This window comes from Mesocricetus auratus, unplaced genomic scaffold (assembly GCF_017639785.1).
Source record: "Mesocricetus auratus isolate SY011 unplaced genomic scaffold, BCM_Maur_2.0 Super-Scaffold_100006, whole genome shotgun sequence".
Classification (NCBI taxonomy): Eukaryota; Metazoa; Chordata; class Mammalia; order Rodentia; family Cricetidae; genus Mesocricetus; species Mesocricetus auratus.
The window spans coordinates 101,214,152-101,235,626 of NW_024429190.1; the positions used below are offsets into that span (position 1 = coordinate 101,214,152).

The 21,475-nt window shown below is 46.9% G+C and overlaps 1 protein-coding gene across 9 annotated transcripts in view; it reads left to right on the top strand.

The window, feature by feature from the left end:
• Arhgef3 (Rho guanine nucleotide exchange factor 3) overlaps positions 1 to 21,475 on the top strand; it is a 273,494-nt gene that overhangs the window by 219,516 nt on the left and 32,503 nt on the right. For all 9 annotated transcript variants that reach the window (XR_005877905.1, XR_005877906.1, XM_013118846.3 and 6 more), the window contains one exon: positions 11,128 to 11,235. Coding sequence is in view for 7 of the 9 variants with exons in the window: in XM_013118846.3 (XP_012974300.1) it covers positions 11,128 to 11,235 (108 nt within the window). In the remaining 2 variants the exon portion in view is untranslated. The remainder of the gene's footprint in view (positions 1 to 11,127; positions 11,236 to 21,475) is intronic.

A 21,475-nucleotide genomic window follows, 5' to 3' on the forward strand; every position in this document is an offset into this window, starting at 1 on the left:
AGCGTTCACGTCCGAGCCGCACTTAGTCTTTGTATGCCAGGTTGAGCTTCCTGTGATTCACAACGCAGGGACACAGGCCTGTTGGGCAGGCCTCCTATTCTGTCAGAAGGCTTGAAGTAACCCAGCCCTGAGGTTCTGGCCGCCTGCCTTGGCAGAGTAAAAAGCGCTGCTCGGAGTTGGGAGGGCAGGTGTGTAGCCAGGGACCTCAGAAAGACCTAAATGTTTGGCTTCCTCTTTCTCCGAAGGCCTGTAGAACCGTGTCTGGGCATGACCAAGATGAGCTTCAGGCTATAGGGGCTGGCGCTGACTAAAAGGAACTTACAGGGTGTGGGTGTGTGTTTCTCCTTCTGCCTAGGGTTAAGTAATAGTAACATCCTGTGTAAGAGAACTCGAATGTGGTTTTCTGCTAAACTCCAATATTTTAGGGCTATTTATTAGATGTGTTTAATCTCGGGCCAATTTAGCCAGTAGCAGACTAATAAAATAACAAATGTGGGCTTGCTGCCAGGACAAATGTTGACTTACCCTTCTTGTGTTGACTAAAATGAATAACTCTGAAAGTAATTCAGGAGCTCCGGTCTGAAAGAGTGGTTCTGTTTTATTTTACTGGCACTCCTGAGATTGTGTGTGCGTAACCTGGGCTGCCTCCTGCTCCAGCCCTCTGAGAGGCCCCCATTTTACTGGGTTATTTTCCAGAGTTCTTTTTTTTTTAACCCCACCCCCATCCCCAAGCCCATAAACCTTCATTCAGCAAAAATGAATGTCCTTACGGCAGGCAAGTAAGACATTGCACGTTTCTGAAAAGGGGCCCGGACTTCTGCGAAAATGAGAATGAAGGCACTAGGTTAAGGTGGGCGTAGGGACCCGTGTAGTGTAGCGTGGTGTAGATGCTGAGCGAGGAGGACCCTTGTTTGAGGACAGACTGGGCTGCATAGTGAAACCCTTCATCAAGATAATAGTAACCTTAGTAGTTTGTTGACACTCTTCCTTCAGAAACAAAACCTCACGCCCTAGACAGTGCCCCCCTTGTGTGTGTTAGGAAATGAATCGCTTCTCCAGGGCAGACTGAATGAGGATGAATCCTCACTTTCTCCAGCTACCTCTTTCCCTTTACTCAGACACGAGGGCTGTGATACTTTGTGTTGTTTGGACTTGAAGGAAGCCAAAGACTACAGGAGTTGTCATAACAAATGAGTTCTTCTCTGTCCTGATTGTTTTTGTTTGGTCTCTTGCACTATATGGGAAGCTGTTTCGGACTGCGACTCTGGCCACGATTGTCTAAGTTCAGTCAAGTTGTCTTGATGTCTCCTCTTTAACCGGGCTCTCCTAAAAGCAGCTGCCTCTCAGACCAACGCTAGCCATAGCTGCTGATGGGTTTTGGGGGGACTCTCCTGTAGGAGAATGAATGTCCTTTCTTCAACCTTAGCGTGCTCAAGGTGGGGGGTGGGGGAGGTGCTATGTTTTAGTGAGTTTTGTTGTTGTTTGTTTTTTAGCTTTTGTGGGGTTTTTGTGTGTGTGATGGATATTGAATACAGGAATTCATGCATGTTGAAGGCATGCTCTACCACTGAGATATGCCTCAAGCCCTGATATATTCACTTTTGTGGCCCTGAGTCATTGGTTCAACTATGACTTCTCTTGTCATCTACTCTTATTTTGTTTTGTTTTGAGACAGGGTTTCTCTGTATAGCCCTGGATGTCCAGGAATTCCCTCTGTATAGCCCTGGCTGTTCTGGAACTCACTCTGCCTGCCTCTGCCTCCTGAGTGCTGGGAGTAAAGGTGTGGGTCACCTCACCTGGCCTGTCATCTACCCTTGAATGTTTCCATGAACCAAGGTGACAATAGTCTTAGGCACCTTAGCTGTGTGGCGGCCTGACTCAGTGTGGGCATGAGGCTGAGCTGATACGGTGCGTTCCCTGGATGTGTTATTTCTCCTGGCTCTCCTTGTTCCCCCATTAGCAAAATAAAAACAAACACATCCTAGCTTTTCTTTTCTTTTTTGTTTTGTTCTTTGTCAGAAGGAAATCGGGGTGTTTTCTCCAAGCGCCCGACACACGAAAGAAAGAATTGAGCCGCTTCTTAAGTGGGAGGCGCAGCCTCTCTGTGTGCCCAGTGCAGGGCAGGCAGCCAGCCAGACTCTCAGCTGGCAAAAACAAACAAGGGCGTGGTCTCCTCTGTGTGGAGAGCAGCTAGTCCAAAGCTCTAAGGGATCCTTCCTGGTTCTGTTCTGTTGCTTGACAAAGCCCAGAATCGCCATTGAAGTCATGGGTCAACATCTCTAAGGGAAAGGCTGGGGCTCTGAGCTCAGCTTGAAGACCACTTGCTCATCCTGTGGGCTCAAGACCGATCCTTCTGAAGCCAGCGTCGCTTGCTTAATCAATGAAGCCAGGTTTCCGCAGGAATTTGGCTTCGCTATTTGCCTTTCATCTTCTGGTAGCAGATGACACTAGCCTAATTAACTTTGTGCCAAGGGAAAGAGAGCAGAAAAAAGGATAATAGTGGAAATTTTGGAATTAGGAACAATCATTTCATTATTGTCTTTCTGCTTGCATCAAAGTCAGATGGGCTCAGCAGCCAGCGCATGCGGCCTTCCTTTCTTGCCCTCTGTTGCTTAAACCATCCCAAGAAGGTTTCTTTTTGTCACCTGTGTGTCCTGCCCATGCCGGACCCCTGCTCCTGCCCCCCCACCTTCCCACCACAGCTGACACTGGCTCTTGGGACTCTATCAGGGTCCACCTTTGGCTTTCCTTTTGCATCCAGGAGAGGCTCCCTGAAAAGTGACATCTGCATTATTTCCGTGAAGCTCACTTTGCGCATTCAAGGTGAACAAACTCTCTCTCTCCAGCAAATGTGTTAAGTATGAAAACGACAGTGGCGCTTTCACAGTTGGGAAATCCACGGACACCACTCATGTTAGTTTCCTAGCTCCTGTGACCAAGGCCCATGAGGCAAGTGGCTTAAGCGTCCATGTATTGTGTCTCCATTCCGGAGACAGCATGGCTGATAGCAAGGCGTCCTCTGAGCCTGCCCAGGACGGCTTCCTTGCTCCTTCTGCTTCCTGGGGTTTGCTGGTCACCCCTGGTGTTCTCTGGCTTGTGCGAACACCTCTCTGTCATTCTGTGTCCATGCCTCTGTCTAAACCTTTCCTGCATAGAAGGACACCTGTGACTGCGTCTGAACTTGACTGATTTACGAAGAGCCTAGTCCCCAATAAGGTTACATTCGCAGACACTGGGTTTTAGAGCTTGTGTGTACATTCCCATAGCTACCTGGATTTAAAACGCGCCTGTGCACTTTTGTGGAGGGTTCGCTCACCTATAGCAGTACCGTAACCACATGCCCAGTTTGATGTCACCAGACCTCAAGACGCCACTTCCTCTTTGATACAATGCGAGAAGAAGGTACGCCCTTTGATGGGCTCTCACCAGACTATGTGTGGCAAAGTTTCCAAATCATCCGGGGGAAGCATCATCACATCTGTCCACACAGAGCGGCATTCTGTAAAGCAGCTGAGCAGTGCCCCTGCAAAGCATCTGCTGGACAGCTACAGTGTTTTGACGTAACAAGAGCACTGTGTGGGGGGAGCTGTCACTGATTGGAGGAGACTGGGAAGAATAAGGCAATGGAATATAATGTGGGATTTCAAATGGGGTCCTCGAGGAGAAAAGGGACGCTAGTGGGAAAGGGAGTAAAATCCCAGTGACTCCCCTAACGTTTAGTTCGTGGCGTTGTACCAATGCCGATGTCTTCGCTTTGATAAATGTACTCCGGTTGTGTGCGACGTGAACATTAGGAAGCTCAGTAAAAGGTAGAGGAGACATGCTGTACTACTGTTTTGGCAACTCCGTCTGTGACTGTAAAATTCCATCAAAAAGTCAATTTTTTTGAAAAAGAATATGCATGCGTGGCGTGATGACAGAGGTAGAGAGGGGTAATTAAAAGACATACCAGTTTCTCAAGAGTCACAAAGTCCATGACGTGTGTGTCATCGTCTGTGATGACATGTGTCCTGAAGATGGCATGAGCATATCATGCAAAGCTCTAAGTCCAGTGCCTGCCCCGGATTACAGGGCCCCAGTAAAAAACGGCTGTTTCCCAGAGTTCTCCATAAGCCGTTGTGTGGTTACTCCGCTATTTCCGCCTTGGAGAAACTATGAATGAGATGCATTATATCACACAGGAAGTATGAGAGCCAGGCTAAGATAGATGACCAATTGACTAAGCTACAAAATACATCTCATTCACAACCACTTTGTCTAAAAAGCATTGACACAGAGAGGAGACAGTTAGCAACCCTTGGAAGGCAAGCTATGAAGGCGGGTTGTCACTGTCCGCTAAGGGAAAATACGGGGCTGTTTGAAGGAAAGCTTATGGCTTGGCAGGAGGCAGAGGCAATACGGTGTTGGCTAGCGGTGAGTGAGAGCTGCTGGCAGGCAGGGAAAGGCCTTGGCAAGAGTGCAGGGGTGACCTGGGAGTCGTGAGCGTAAACTAAATCGGTGTGAACAGTTTGGGGCGCTAAGCAGAGGGTGGTGGAGTCAAGGCAGTGGCGGAGTAATGAGCTTTACAGGGCTTTGGTGGGCAGTGAAGAGCCGGGAGCTGGGGGCCTTGTCTTCCCCCTTCACAGAAGAGTGGACATGGAAAGAGAAGCCCGAGTTGGGAGGGAGCCATGGGGAAAGCCGAGCATCTCTCAGATGGAAACAAATCCAGCAGGGTCAGCAGACGCCTGTCTGAGGACGCTCTGATCCTGAAGGGACTCTTTCTATTGTGTGCTTCCAGAGTAAGTCAGTTGGCCACCACCAGGTCATTTTATGAAGCTTAGTGATCAGGGGGCCCTGTGTGTGAGAATGCATTAACAGAAACCGAAGCAACAACAAAATGAAACCAAAAAACCAGTGATATAAAAGGGCTCAGGGAGCACAGAGCTGGACCGCACGGTGCCTCCCTGACCTTGACTTCAGTGTCACCACCAAGCTCTCCCAGCTTTCATTTTCCCACCAGTCCATGTCTTCATTGAGTTACTGATGCTCGCTGGTGGGGTTTCTTCTGTTCTGATGATGGCTACTTCGTGTCACCGCCTCGCAGGGCTCTGCTGATGAGCTCAGGGACTCGTCTTTCCTCCTTTGCATTTGATGATACACCTTTCCGAACAATTTTCTGTCCATTATAAAAATACTTTTTTAAAAAGGATAGTTGTTTTTTTTTTTTGCGCCCCAGGCAAGACTGCAGCTGAGCGTGTTCTTTTGATGGCTGTCAACCAGTATGCATCCTGTTTCCTTCTTCGAAAATCACCCCCACCTCATTTTATTGTGGAGTGGATCCCAGGAATTGTGTCATTTAAAATGGCCTTTATTCCTACATCAGAGGAAGTTGACAGTGTTTAGACTGATTTGTAGGCCTTTTTTTCCCCCATCAGGGCCACCGGCTCCCCAGTAATGATACAGAGACTTACTATTAATTATAAAAGCTTGGCCAATAGCTTAGGCTTGTTTCTAACTAGCTCTTATAACTTGAATGAACACATTTCTGTTAACTTACTTTCTGCCTCATGGCTTTATCACCTTTACTCTGTGATTCCCACGTTGCTTCCTCTGAGTCCTGGCATCTCCTCGAGACTCTGCCTTCCTCCTCCTTCCCGGCCTCCGTTCTCTCTGCCCCGAAAATCCTGCCTGGTTATTGGCCACTTAGCTTTTTTATCAAACCAATCACACAGAGTAAAGGAATGTTTCGCAACACTGATTTATTTGGAAAGTAAAATGTAGTGTAATAGGGTTCACTCATGCAGAAATGAAGTCAGTCTTGCCCCTGCTCATCAGGGGAGGACCCACCATGCCCAGCCAGCTCCGGGGAGGAAATGCAAGTCAAGTTTGTCCTGTGGGGAAATACAGTGCCTGAGGGTGTCATCCTGAAGTTTGTCACATTCTGAGGCTGAGCCGAGGCGGAGGACCACTGAGTGGCAGTGAGTCTAGTCAGCAAGCAACAGCCAGATCTGGCACACTTCCTGTGAGGCCCCAGTTAAAAATAATGCGTGTTTCCAGTAGCTGAAAAACATTTTTGTCATGAAAATTACATGACATTTGCATTTTTGTGTTCACCAATGAAAAGTTTAATGGTCCACACCCATACTGGTTAATCTATTTATTGTTTATGTCTGACAGGAGAGATAAACGTTTAAAACAAAGAGTGGGTATTCCACAGAGTCTAAACTTCTCACTTTCTGCTCTTCTACAGAAAAAGTTATCCAGCCCCAGGCAGCTAACCATGACTCTAAGGTCAGCCTGCCTCAAATTATGGTACCCCTTCCATTTTTTAATGCAACTGAATGATTTTTAAGCAAGTCAATCACTTGAGACCTCAGTTTCTTCATCTTCCAAATGGGCATGTTGAGATAAGCAAACTATTAAATTTTATGTGTTGATCTCTGAGATAAGAGCCTATAGCTAAAAAAAAAAAAAAAAAAAAAAAAAAAAAGCCTTCAATCCCAGTACTTGGGAGGCAGATGTTGGTAGATCTGTGTGAGTTCGAGGCCAGCCTGATCTACATAGTGAGTTCCGGGTCAGCCAAAGCTACATAATGAGACTCCGTAACCAGTATTAGTATGTTATCATTTATGTATTGCAAGTCAGTCACCGTGAGGGTATAACTTGGCATTTAACACGAGGGTGGTGAAAGCCCCCTTGGAAAGGCAGAGGGTAGACTAGAGGTGACGTTAGCAGCCACAGATGGCGCCCAAGTGTTTGAAAGTGGTTGTTGGTTTCTTTGTTTGCCCCTGTGACCCTGTAAGCTCATGGGCAAAGGCATCTGCAGACACAGAGAGCTCTTCTCACCTCTGCCTGACTCCTGACCAGAGGCAGGGCCATTACCTTGCCCTGTGGCTGTACGGTCTAAGTGCCTGCGCTAATTAATGGCTGCAATTCCAGCCCTTCCCAGGGGAATTGCAGCAGAGGCTCGGTAAAGGTGGGATCTCGGGCCAGCTGCAGACACGGAACTGTTTTGAAGGCAGAAATGAGAAACGGTGCTGCGTTCTGTTTGATGATGCAGCAGGCAGTTTCTTACGCGGTACCATCTGCTTTGCTTTTTTTTTTTTTTGCCTCTCGGGAGGAAGACTGAGGAGTCTGAAAGATCACTTTGCCTCCCTAGAAAAAGAACATAAAGAGACATTAAGAAGAGCGACTGTGATAAAAATACAGTCGCACGGAGTGTTGTACTCCCTTCTGTTTGCGGTTGGCTCGTGAGATGCGCTAAACTGCGGAAGAAACCCCTCATGGAAAAGTCTGACCTCTGCGACCATCTTCACTCTCCCCCCCACCCACACCTCCCCTCTTTTTTACAGCTCCCTTTTTTACCCCTTCCCTTGCCTCTGAGTAGGAAAGACTTTGCATAAAAGTCAATGCTAGTTCCTGATAGAAATCCATAGCAAACTTGATAGCAAGAGAACTTTCCCTACCTGATAAAGGGTCTCTCTTTCATGCTCTCATCAAGTACAGTAAATACAAAATGGACGTTTAAAAATAGCCACCTTGGCCGGGCGTTGGTGGCACACGCCTTTAATCCCAGCACTCGGGAGACAGAGGCAGGCAGATCTCTGTGAGTTCGAGGCCAGCCTAGTCTACAAATCAAGTTCCAGGACAGCCTCCAAAACAATACAGAGAAACCCTGTCTCGAAACCCCCCCCCCAAAAAAATAGCCACCTTGGCAGGTAGGGGAGCTGGAGGCCCGGCTCAGCGGTTAAGAGCGCTTGCTACTCTTGCAGAGACCTAAGTATGGTCCCCAGGATCCACATGGGTACTCATAGACATCTATAGCTCCAGTTCCGAGGGATCTGACCCCATCTTCTGGCCCCCAAGGGCACCAGGCACACACATGATACATATATGTATATGCAGGCAAATATTCATACATATAAGAAGGGTTTTTTTTTGCATAGACAGATATTTCTTTAAAATCTTTATTTCATTTTTAAACCCTTTGAGAGTTGAGCATGATGACACAGTCTTGAGATCCCACCACTTGGGAACTAACAGCAAGTGGACAAGGAATTCAAGATCAGCCTCCACTACATAGTTCTAGGCCAGTGTGGAATATACAAAACCTTATATCACACAATATTCATAACAACAACAACAAAATCGCTTTAGAATCATCATTGAGACTAGCATACCCAATATCTTGTGGTAAACACCAGTCCTAATTGGTAAGACAAAACGGTAAAGCCTAGGAAACATTTAACAGAACTGCTGTTACTCAAACTGACTCCCCCCACCATTTAAGCATTCTTTAGTGGTGAGCCTTCCTGCCTGCCCTTCGGATCCTGTGGTGTGTGCAGCGCAAACAGTACATTTTGTGCCCGGGTGTAGTGTTGGCCTTGCCCGGCCTGGTCTGGCAGTGTGCTTTGCTGGACCAGGCAGGCTCTCTGCAGGTTATGCTCCGTCATCTTCCTGCAAACCCTAAAAAACATCCTTGGTATTGCATTTGTTAGTTCTCAGTAATGCTATTTACTTAGAATCTGGAAGTATGTTCTCAGAGACCTCTTTAGACAGCAGTGAGATGTAGCTGGAGACAGACCGAGTAAATGGAAAAGAAAAATCAGATTAGGCCAAGAATTGTCTTTAATCTCTTACCTCACAACAGCCCTCAAGGATAGCACCATAATTTATATTTCACTCATGTGGGTCAGACATAAAACTCCGCTCCCCCCCCACGTAGATCCTATAACGTCTAGGTATTCAAGTTCTGGACTTTCATCTGCCTGCCTTGCCGGGTCACAGCACGGAATCACAGCAGGCAGAGCGGCTTCTGGTTCTTTCCTCTTTGCTTGGGAACATTGATCACCAAAGAGCAGCCCGATGTTGACTCCCTTGGGTGCCGTGCGTGGGGCCGGGAAACAGTTCTGACTGCGATTTCATTAGCAGCATTGTGCCTGGCCAGTGTTGCCTTGGACATGTATAGGTAATGTCACAGCTGAGTGGGCCGTTTAAACTGGGCAGTGAGGTCAGACAAACCTTAGAACAGATGACACTGAAGGCCGAGCAGAGCCGGGCTGTCCTGCAGCCTGCCAGGTGCGTCCCTGCCCTGCCTTAAAGCAAGGCTGCTTTGACCCTTCGGCCTCCCCATTCTGATACAGCTTTAGCTGTGGAAATGAGACGCCACCGACTCTCTGGGCTCCAAGGTACGTGCGGGCAGGCGGGATTATCCCAGACCAAGTCCTTTTCCCCTGGGACTTCATCTCACGCTGCAGTGCCACTAAAGAGAGTGAGACCGCAACCCTGGTATTTCTAGATTAAAACAGGAGCCATTTGGAGAGATTCAGAGAGTGCTTAAGAGGGTACGTGGACTCCGATGCTGTAGAGTGTGCAAATGTGATGTAAAAAGGGGGAAATTTAAAAGTCATCCTCTGGGCGCAGATGACCAGGAACTGGGCACGGAGCATCCTGGAGGACATCGTCACCTGGAAGTAGGCGGCATTTGGACTTTCTCGTTAGCACTTCCAGCATCTGTAGTGCGGTCTCTCGTGTTAGGAGATTGTCTGCTGCATTTTAAAGCTTAGCCTTCCTAATGTTCCCAGGATTGTCTGCTGTCAACTCAGCTTAGCACGCCAGGGGGTCCTGGCAGCGGGGTCCCTTCTGTCTTAGAAAGACAACTCGACTGCTTCGTGAGCTCACGGTTCACTCTTTGGCACCATGGAATTGTTTCGAACGCCTTTCGGTTTAATCTTTTTTTCTTCTACTTAAAATGTCAGCAAAGTTGGTAGTCTTAAGAGGCTTCTGGTTTCTGAGGCTGGCAAGGGCATCAGATGACATGAGAACCTCCCAGCCGGGTTCCAGATTCACGAAGGATTTCTTCGAGCATCTGCTATGTTACAGGAATCTGTATGTCCTGCAGGAATCCCTTTCAACCCTCCAAACTTTGAGAACAATGGCTGAAAAGGAAAGGTGGACACCTGGGGAGGAGGGAGTGGAGGCTCCCTTGGGGATTGACTGGTGGGAGTCCCCTGCAGCGGGAGGGCTTGGCTTTTCACATCACAGCTTGGTGTCTTCATGTGCTGTCCAGCGTCTACCAGGGTCAGATGGAGCTTAGGAAAACGAGGGTAACAGTCCTTTTTGTCTTATAAAGCGTTGTCCTTTCTCTCTCTCTTCCCACAGCCTGTTTTTCATTTGTGTCATTTCTTGTTAGCATTCATTGGAAAGGGAGTCACCCTCTACCCAGCCAGCCAGCCAGCTCTGGAGTAACTTACAGATTTGTAGGTGATGTTTTCTGTGAAGGTAACTTTGAAAATATGAGGCTATAAATAGCGTGGAAACCAACACCCATGATACGAATTTCTCCCTGAACATTTCCGTTTGCCATCGGGTATTCTATAAATTTTAGTATGTGCTTCTCCGTTATTATAGCTACAAAGGTGCTTTCTTACGATCCTAGAAATAAAACTTATTTTTTAAAAAAAAATTTGGAGCTGGTCAGATGCCCCAGTGAGTTAATGTGTTTGCCATTCAGACTGATGACTGAGTTTGTTCCCTGGGATCCACGTGGTGGAAGAAGAGAACCAACTCCAGGCAATTGTCCTCTGACCACTCCCCCCCCAAAAAAAAAACCCACAGAAATAAATGTTTAAAAAATAGACTTTTAATTTGATGAATTGAAAGCAATCTTTGTACTTTAGGAAACTGAATGGATAAAAACATTCAGAAAAATGGCCCTAGCAAGGCGATGGGAAGGAATTTTAAAACATGAAACCAGAGGCAACAAAAGACATTGCCACTGGCATGGCAAGGTCATCGGCTGGGAAACCAGAGCCCGCCTCTCTCCACAGCGATGGGGGGATGGATTCCACTGATAGAAGCTTTGCGTGAAGGGATGGCTGATGGGGGGAGGGGGGGTGAGGGGTGGGGGAGTGGAGGAGTGGGGTGGAGCCCTAATTCTACTTCCTCACCACCTCTGTCTACCTGCCCCGTCGTTTCTCTTTCCCGGCTCCAGATCATCTGCACAGAGTCCAGGGCACGGCTCACGTCCCGCAGATCACCCTGCCACCTGCAACTCACGGAGCCTGTAGGCTGGTTGTGACGTGGCAGGTATCTTCAAGATGGGCTTTGGCTTTGGCCTCTTATTTTCTTTTTCTTCTAACTCTACAGGAACCTAGTAACAAAAGGGTCAAACCCCTTTCGAGAGTCACGTCGCTAGCAAACCTCATCCCACCCGTGAAGACCACGCCGTTAAAGCGCTTCAGCCAAACCTTGCAGGTAAGGGATATCGTGGGCTTGGGTTGCAGAAAGCTATGCTGTGCTCGTGTACAAAATTCCTGCGTGGTTTCAGGTCGGCCCGAATCAGCACCTGCTGCTGCAGAGGGGTGCAGGTGAGGGGTGTGCCAGGAAGAAAAGCGTGAGGTTTCGTGGGTCGCATCCGGAGCATGCGCTTACTGGTTTTGCCTAGCAATTATCTCTGACTCCGGGATATCCGTGTGTGATATGAGCTGGACGGTAGTGCGGCCTGGTGGTTTCAAGCAGGGTCAGCAAGGTCTGGGAGAAGGGGAGACCAGCCTGTCACCTCTTTGTTCATGGCTCGTGAACTCACCATGGTTTCTACTTTTTTAAGTGTTTGGGGAGGGGGGATGAAGAGAATGGTATTTCTTATATGTTGAAACCATGTGAAATTCTAATTTTACTGTCCATAAGGAGCTTGGTTTGGCCACCAAGCTTACCTGTCTGTTTACAGAAAAGGTTTGCCGACCTCCGGGTTAGAACAAAAGCCATGACGTACCCTGGCTCTGCCTTTAGTTCTCTGGTTGAAGACTGCCAATCCTGGGCACAGAACTTAACATTTCCAAGTTAACATTTCTAAACGTGGCCTTTATTCCTTGACGGTAAATTTAACATAGAGTCACCATTGTGGCTTACAAGGGGCCATAGTGCCTTTGTAGAATGATTGTAAAGATTTGTGACATAATAAATTCAAGAGCCTTTTAGTTATTGCTAGCTATGTAGTGAATACTGTCTACAGTAGTAATTTTTAGCTAACAAGTATGTATAGTTGTTTTAAAACTTTATTATATTTTTATTTTGTATGTGTGGGTATGCAGGTGTGTGTGTGTGTGTGTGTGTGTGTGTGTGTGTGTGTGTGTGTGTGTGTGTGTGTGTGTGTGTGTAGGCATGTATGTGCCATGATGCTTATGTAGAGGTCAGAGGACAACTTGCAAAGGAGTCAGTTTTCTCCTACCATGCAGACCCTAGGGATTGAACCAGGCCACCAGGCTTGGCAGCGAGTGCCTTTACCCCCTGAACCATTTCAGCAGGGCTGTTCTTAACCTCTTACTGCAGCTTGCCTTTCAAAGTGAAGATTGAGATCTAGCCGCAGCCTTGGGACCCATTTGTAACCATGAAAAAACCCTTCTACACCGAATCCCACAGAAGTCAGCCCATGAGGTCTCACCCAGCACAGCTGAGTGAGTCTTGAGTCTGTCCTTTCTCATCTGTCTTGAGTAGTTGGGCACAGCAATGTTTTTATCTTGGCCTTGAACATTTAAGAAAACCTGAGCCCAGAGACGCGCTTCCGGGTGAAGGTGTCTCCTTGGTTCTTACCTTCCCTAAGGAAAGAATTTAGTAAGCACGGAGTTTAAGTTGAAGTCTATATAGCAAAGCGTTCACACGGGAGAGGTTGGAGTGATTGACCTAGAGGCATGCCTCGTGCTAACAGTCATCACTTGAGAATGCTATAAGGTTCCCCTGCAGCCCTCTGCACCCCTGCTCACTCACTGTGGGATGGATGCTTCCTCACTGTGGGATGGATGCTTCCTCACTGCAGGATGGATGCCCACAGCCCTGTGATGCCGTCCCTGCCCACCCCTTGCCCCCTCTCATACACCCACCTCCCTGTTTAACTCTGCTGTTAACCTTGAGTGGATAGCCTTACCACCCAGTTAGCTCTGGGTCTGGCTCCGTCTTGTCGCAGTGCCTGGGACGGTGAACTCCTGGTTATCCTCTGGTCTCTTGGTGGGAAGAGCAGAGGAAGAAAATAACATTTTGTGGGGGGGAGTCAGCCTGCAGAGTGATCAGAGGAGGATGTGTTTGCCCACTGTCCCGTGTGGCCATTGTCTGAGCCCTCTGGACAACTTCACTGCAGGCTTTTCCTGGAAGATTCATTATCACCTGCACATCTGGTCTTTTGCTGAGTTCTGCTTTTTGAAAAGTCTTCAGACTGTCAACTGTGTTTGACCCTTTCCTCTCCGGTCTAGTAGTCTCTGTTCAAGGTCTCTGTGTGCTATTTCATCCCTTGATGAAGGGACCTTACACTGATGGCCTCTCTTCCTACTGTTTCTCCCGGGATGATCCACTCAGTGCCGGGCAGACCCTCACTCTACAGTTGTCCTTGGAGCTGTTGGTCCCTTTACTTGCTAACATTGCCTGGCTTCAGCTTTGAGTTTGTGTTTCCAAGAACACTGTCTTCTTCCCTGTAACCTATCCTGATTACATACCTTCGCCATTTTTCTTTAGACAATCTTTTGTTTTATTTGTTTGTTTTCTGGTTCCTATGGGTCCTGCACAGAAAACAGTTGATTGTCTTAAAAATTTACATTGACCCAGAAAACTAGGAAAGAAAGAAATTAATTAATTTCTGAAAACTAACAGACTGAGGCCAAGCAAGGACTAGAAAGTCAGACCCAAGGGAGAGTCTGCCATGTGAAAATTGCCTTCTAGCAGGCGGTAGTGGTGCACACCTTTAATTCCGGCACTCAGAAGGCAGAGGCGGGATGATCTCTATGAGTTCTAAGCCAGCCTGGTCTACAAAGCCAGTTCCAGGATGGACTCCAAAGATACATAGAGAAACCCTGTCTTGAAAAAAAAAAAGAAAAGAAAGAAAAAGAAAATTGTCTTCTAAATCTTCAGAGATATTTTTCTTTTACAACATAAGTTTTCTGCTGAGCTGTTTCAACTGTCATGATAAATAGCTCACCCTAGGATGTATGTATGGGACAGAAATAGAAAAGTTATTAATAATGGTTATGCACTTGGAATGAGAGAACTTGGGCACTGCGTTACTTGGAGGAAGAGGCTTGTGAGTAGAAATACACCTCCAAGCTTGTGTTTTTTGCACATCATGTTCATGGGATGATCTGTGAGATGGTGAGTGCTCCCAGGGGGCCCCTGTAAGTCACCTTGGGACACGCAGGGTTAAGCTTCTTATCATTGTTTACCAAACTAGCATTCTCGTTTGTTTAGATATCCATGTCATTTCCACTAGTGGAGAAACGAGACCAGGGAATATGGCGTGTGCAAACTTCTTGGCACTTAGCGGTCATACCTTACGCACCTTACGCACCTCTGTGCATTATTTTCTGTTTCAGAAATCGTGAGCACGGGGCCAGTTCCCTTATTTACTTCTCTTTCTTTCCGTGTTTCCTTTATTTTTAGTTTTACTAATGGAGATTAAACCCAGGATCTTGCATGTACAAGGCAAGGGTTTCCCTACCAAACTTTTCGTTTGGTAAATTTTTATTGCATTTTTATTTGCGGGGGGAGGGGGGTAGGGTGAGGGTAGGGTGGGGGTTATGCAAGCTGGCTCTCTCATTCTGCCATGTGGGTCCAGATGAGTGAACTCGGGCCATCAGGCTTGGCGGCGAGAGCCTTTAGCTCCTGATTCATCCCCTCTGTGTGCGTCCACCCTACCCCCCTTTTTTTGTCGTTATCGAAACAGGGCCTCATTATGTGGCCCAGGTTAGCCTAAGTCTGTCCATGTAGATAGCTCATCCTCCTGCCCCTGCCTCCCCAAATGTGGCATTAAAGGCACGTGCCGCTGTACCCGGCCCCTTTTTATATTTTTTGTTTAGGACCAGGGTCTCACTAAGTTGCCTAGGTGGGCCTTGAACTCCGTCTGTAGCCCAGGCAGTCCTTAAGTTTTTGATTCCCTTGCATCAGCCTCATGAGTGGCTGGGGTACCACACCCGTGCCACCAGACCCAGCTCGCGGCTTGGTTTTCTGTTGCCCTGCAACTGGGTGTCCAGTTTTAGCTCTCAGGTTGAGTTCCTCTAATTATAGGTGCCTTAGACCCGACACCCTGCTTCCATTGACTCTTAGCGGTTCTCTCCCTTGTGAGGCTACAGTTAGTGAAGCAGGACGGGCACCCAAGCTGGCATCCTCTTCCAGGAAGATTGAAAGCCCATCGACAGAAATGAGTGGCCTGGGAGGCAGCACACTACCCGGCTTGTTTTCGCTTGCCTCCTGGCGCTGACGGACTGGGGAGTTGGGCCTCCCGGCACAAAGGCAGCGTTTGTGATTCCGACTGTGTGGTGCCCTGTCAGTTCCTGACCAGAAACAGTTAGCACAGGGCTGCGGGTGAATAAAGCCCATAAATCGCCTCTGTAGCATGCCTGAGAGGGAAACCTGGCCCAGCTCTGAAAGGGGCCGGAGTGAGCACCTCTCATGTGGACCAGGGAATGCCAGCTCCCATGGGCCAGCAGCTCGCTGAGCTCCGCCTCTCCATGCACAACTGTGCGTGACGGCTTAACACGTTTGAGTCCAGTCCAGCAAGGACAGAACTCATGGCCGTGATGTTGCCCTTTCTTCTCTTTGGACAAGAACATCTTTCTCTTCTGTTACAAAGAGTGTGTGTGTTCCTTATGGGGAAATACAGGAAGAGAGCAACAGAATGTGTGTAAGCTGTCTATTCCTAAACAACCCTTTTAACAGTGTGGCATTTCTTTTCAGAATGACTTTGAGTATCAGTGCACACTTTATATACCCTGAGCCTAGCTCAAGGTTACCTAGTCTACCCAGCCTCTCCTGTGTGAGCTGCCCAGGTTGGGGTGCAAGTGTGTGGTCAGTGTCTCTTGACACTGGGGGCATGCCAACTTCTATTAAAGTTAGATCTCTGTTTATTTCCCCCCAATAGTTTTAGGCCTCCCACCCCTACCCCCCCTCCATTTTGTTGTTTTGAAACAAAGCCTCATGTAGCTCAGGCTGGTTTTGAACTTACTATGTATCTGAGGAAGACCTTGGTCTACTTCCTCAATGCTAAGATTACGGCCATGTACAACTGCACCTAGTTAACGCAGCCCTGAGAATCAAACCTGGAGCCTTGGGTATGCTAGGCAAGTGCTTTACCAACCGAGCAAATGACTCAGTGGGTTTTGTCCCGTCTCTGTTTTCTACCTGCAACCTTCCTTTGTCATTTATCTGGGTGAGGAGCTTTTGTGTAGGATCGAAAGGAAGCATTATATGCCACTTATTTTTGGAAAGTATACTCTTTATGAACTATGTTTTATTCTAATGCGTTGATATGATTTATTTCACATAGTGGGTGTGAGGTCATGGATACTTGGGCTATGAATACTTTTAGGAATTTTCATGTATATTTTTGAAAAGCGTAATACTATACATCAGACTTGTATTTAGAACATGTGCAGAACTTGGTAGATACTATTATTGTGAAGTAAACGGAAAAGGTAGCCGCTGCTGCTCCTAGGCTCTCTCCAGGCACTGTCTGTGGGTACCTGCCTGGTGACGGGATCTGCCCTCCTTCTCAAACTGGCACAGAGAACGTGCTTTGTTCCCTGTCTGTGGGTACCTGCCTGGTGACAGGATCTGCCCTCCTTCTCAAACTGGCACAGAGAACAGGCTCCATGGAGACTTGTTTGGCTAAAGAATGATGTAGTAATCACAACCCTCAGTGCTCTGTTCCTTGGTCTTTAGATCTAGAAGCTATCCGTTTTGTGAGCCAAGTGCAGTATAAATACATGATAAGCCAGTGAACTTCATGAATATCCTTTCTGTCTACAATGTTAACCATTCTTTCCTGCACTTGATGATGGAGAAGTGATTGGTATGAAAAAGGAGACACGTGTGTTATAGAAAACAATAAAATCTGGTTGGTAATAATTTTGTAAGATATTAGGAAAATAAAAGAGTTTAAAGTCACTGTATCTCAGTCACAACATACGTGTTAGCCTAATGATGGGAAAAGGAGAGAAAAATTACTAAAAGTAGTTATTCTTGAGAGCATAATTATAAGATATTTGCTGTCCTTTTATTTTCTATTTTACATTGTCTTTTTCATTACCACATAAAAATTACAATCATTACATAGCAGACATAATTCTTACATTTGTCATCTATAGGTGGGTAGAGAATGGACACTGCGAATACTTCTTTCCCACCACATAGTTCTGTTATCCCCGAATTTTAAAAAATAGCCATATATTGCCTCTGCAACCAGATAGAGATAAATAATATTCAAAAATCTCATTGGAGAATGTACACTATATATAGCATTATTGTGATAAGAACACAGATTAGATATCTTAGTAACCACCTGAGAGTTAGTGTATCAAGGGTACAGGTTGGATCTGGGATAGCCTAGAGATGAAGGGGAGAGAGGACATTCCAGGTTGGAGAAAGGAATGAAAAGTCTGGTACCATCTACACGTGAGACATAAATAAGATCACACAGGTGTATGGACTGAAGTAACCGTGTCTGACAACCATGATTTTCTTTGCCTAAATTTCCTGTAAGTGGCAGAAGTTTTGGGTCCCTAGGTACTTTTCATATATGAAGATGAGCTTAATGGTGTGTGTGTGTGTGTGAGTGTGTGAGACTGTGTTGCTGTCTAGAAGGTACTGGGACAGCTGAGAAGTGACAGATGCTGTGTAGTAAGAGGGACTCCTGCTTTTTGGCTGCCTTTTTTTTCCCCCTAGAGTTATAGGTAGCCTAAATGATCAACATGTAATATCAAGCTTTGTCTTCTTCAGTTAGAAATAGCAACTCCTTAGATTCCACTGTGATCCAACTCCTGTTCAAAGTGACTGATGTTCATGGTCTCACATCACCTCCCCCAGAACTCTACAAGGTGATCGTGGTGCCATTTTAAACCCTGTGCCCAGGGTCATGCAAGGGCTACAAGGAGACCTGCAGGCCATTCTGTGTACCACTCTTGTGGTTAGGTTTCTTAACAACAACAAAAAAAAGGTCAAAAATTGGTCACACCAAAACCAGTGCCAAGATCTAAAAATAGCCACCAGACGCTGTATGTGAAGCATCCTGCTTTCAGCTGGCTTATGTTGTCACCGCGGTGGAGAGAGGCATTATCTCCTGCTGGTGGAATATTGGTCATGAGCGTCATCATTTAAGAGCCATTCATGGGTTAGGATGCTTGGCTGGTTGCCCTAAGCCCCTGATTTTTGGCTGGTGTTGAGCAAATCAATAGCGCTTTCTCCTCACCGGTACCAAATACAGTCTCCAGCTTTTCCTTCATTTTACTAAGAATCTGCGTGAGCTTCGGGAGAGCTTCTCCTTGTCTGGGGTCGTGGGTGTTCGGCATGCATTGATTCTGAGTTGCTTGGGTGCCCTTCCTCTGTGTTTTCAGTGCCGTTCCATGAACCGAGTCTGTTAGTGCCACGTCCTTCCTAACTCTGTGTTCCTGGTCATGCCTGTTTGCCAATCAACTTGGGTTTTCTTAGTTATCTCTTCATTATACAGAATGTGGAAGATAAATGTAGAGAATCATGAAGTTGACAATAAAACCCCACCACCCAAGGGCAGAACCCCATTATCATTTTTGTGTGTTCTCTTTACACAACTCTGCATGTAAAGTTCTCTCCATATCCCTATCTTTCCCCAAAAAGAGTGTTTCTTTTTTAATTCTTGTCTTTAATCTTATGCTGTTTTTTTATTTTATGGCTGCATTTTAATTCCTTTTCTTGAGCACTGTTTAGCCATTTCCAGATTTGCCTGTTGTGGATCTGGGGATCCAAAACCTAAAGTCTGGCACATGCTAGGCAAACTCTCTGCTGCCAGCTACATGCTCAGCTGGCTGTTTCCAGATCTTTTGTTTTTATAAGTAGCACTTAAGTTACGCTGCTGGGTCTCCTGGAGGTTATTCTAGTGAAGTTCCTCCAAGAAGCTATTTGCTCTTAACTCGGAGATGTTTCTTGTTGTTTGCTGTGGATAAAAGCCTCCAAAGCTTTCCCCCTTACCTGTGATTTCATCTTACCCAGTTAGGGTTACCCACAATCGACTATGGTAAAAAATATCTAAATGAAAAATTGCCAAGAATGAACAACTTATACGCTAAAAATAACTTTGACTATTGTGTGAATTAGTTTTATGTAGCTGTGACCAAATACCCGAGAGAAACAACACCGGGGAGGAATGAGGTATTCTGGGTCATGCATGACCCATGCATTTGAACAGGATATCATGGTTGTTATGATAGAGCATGAGGAACCTTGGCGGATTCCATGGCAGGCCAGGGTGACCGAGGCGGAGGGACAACAAACACGCCAGGCAGACAGAGCTTAAGTGAGAAGTTTCATTAGAAAGGGAAAGAGAGAGGGAGAGGGAGGGAGGGAGAGGGAGAGAATTAGCCTTCATATTTATAGTGTATTGTTATAATTCTTTTATTAATTATTGTTAATCTCTTAATACGCCTAATGTAAGAATTAAGCTTTGTCATAGATATGTATACACCAGTGATTCTCAGCCTGAGTGTTGCGACCCCTTTGGGGATTGAATGACTCTTTCATGGGGGTCAGATATCAGATATCCTGCATATCAGATATTTACATTATGATTCATAACAGCAGCAAAATTTACGTTATGAGATGACTACAAAAGTAACTTTATGGTTGGGGGCGGGGTCACCACAACATAAGGAACTGTATTAAAGGGTCATAGTATTAGGAAGATTGAGAACCACTGGTCTAGACATAGCATGGTTTTTATTAGGATCGGTACTATGGTTTTACACATCCACCAGGGGCTCCTGGAACTATTTCCACGGATCAGAGGGGACTGATGGGTATAGACAAGCACTAATGGTAGCAGCATAGTTGATGGTCTAACAGTGAGAGGTTTCTACTGCTGTGATAAAACACCATAACCGAAAGCAACATGGGGAGGGATGGGCTCCTCTGCCTCGTGGGCTACAGTGCATCATCACGGGAAGCCAACACAGGGAATTAAGGCAGGGCGGCCTGGCAGCAAGAACTGAAGCAGAGACTCCAGAGGAGCACCGCTTATTGGCTCAATTCTCAGGTTGCTTTGTATGCTGTCTTACATAACCCAGGACCGCCTGTCCAGGGCTAACAATGCCCACAGCAGGCAGAACCCTCCCATATAGCCATTAAACCGTGAAATGACCCCACAGACTTGCTTGCCCACAGGCTGATGTAGCGGAGGCGTTTCCTCTTCCGATGACTCTGGTTTACATCAAGTTGACATGGAAATTAGCCAGCACAGGTACCACCCATCCCCTGCTGACTGTGCAGTGGGCATCTGGCCAAACGGTTGACCTACCTCTGCTTGGCCAACCCTCACTTCAGCTTTGTGGGGTTCTAATTATCAGGCTGCCTCAATAGGTGAGTAGGTGAGAATACTGAGAGCCAGAGAAGGGAGTTTGCTCTTCCCGTGCCCGTCAGCCATGTGAGTTGACTTAAAGCCTCATCTGCTGTAGGAGTAAAACCTTTGTTTTCGGCTCAAGTCTGTGGCTTTGGAGCGGATCGGATGTACACAGTCCCTGTCCCTACCCTGACCTTCTGCCAGTCCCTCAGTCCTCTGGTACCTGACTCTCTCCTGCCCCTTCCCTTCAGAAGGTCAGCACAGAGGTCAAATGCTATGCAGCCAATCGGAGGGAAAGTGCTGTTTCTCGCTTTGAGCAAGCTGTTCCAAGGAAGCCTTGCAGGAGACCTCTCTGGGATACTGTGCAGGAGCCTTTTGTGACCGCATGGTGGAACTTTCTGGTTGAATCCACTGCAGCAACCACCCTGGAACATGTTCCCTCCTACAGTTCCAGCCCAGCCTCCAACCCGTTTACTACTGAGCCATGTCCTGCCAAATAGCTGTGTAGTCGGGATGGCGGAGAGAGTGTGCCTGACCCGAGCTCTTTACTGGAGCGTGTTATCTTTGGCTGTGGAGACCTTCTGTTTTTGCAAAAGGACAGAGCAAGCACCCCGAGGAGCAGGAAGCATTAACAAACCAAACCTGTGCCACAGTATTTTCGTTTCCTCTGACATACGTAAATGGGCTGGTTTCCTACCTGAAGCATCTTTCCTACAGTCCCAACTTGGGTATAAACGTGAGCACCCATTTCCAAAATCTGCGTTTGTCTGTCTCTCTTTATGGCTGTTGTTATTTTCGCTGTCAAACGTTACGGGCTTTGGGTTTCTACTTATTTGCCAGGCTGGGTTTCCTCACGGAAACTTTTTTCTGGAACTTTTTCACTGCTATCCCAGAATCCTCCCCACCTCGGCACATCTATGAATCTGTGTCTGTGGTTATGTGGTCCCTCCGAAGGCTGAGACCATCACTTTGAAATGGGCCAGTGTTTCTCACCTCAGGGGACATAGGCAATGTCTCAAGATGTTGTGGCCGGCACAGCTGAGTTGGGGATGTTACTGGTTTGTTATGGTTAGAGACCAGTGATGTTGCTAAGCATCATCCTACAATTCACAGGACAACTTTGCACAATAAAGACTTGTCTGGTTCAGAATTGAG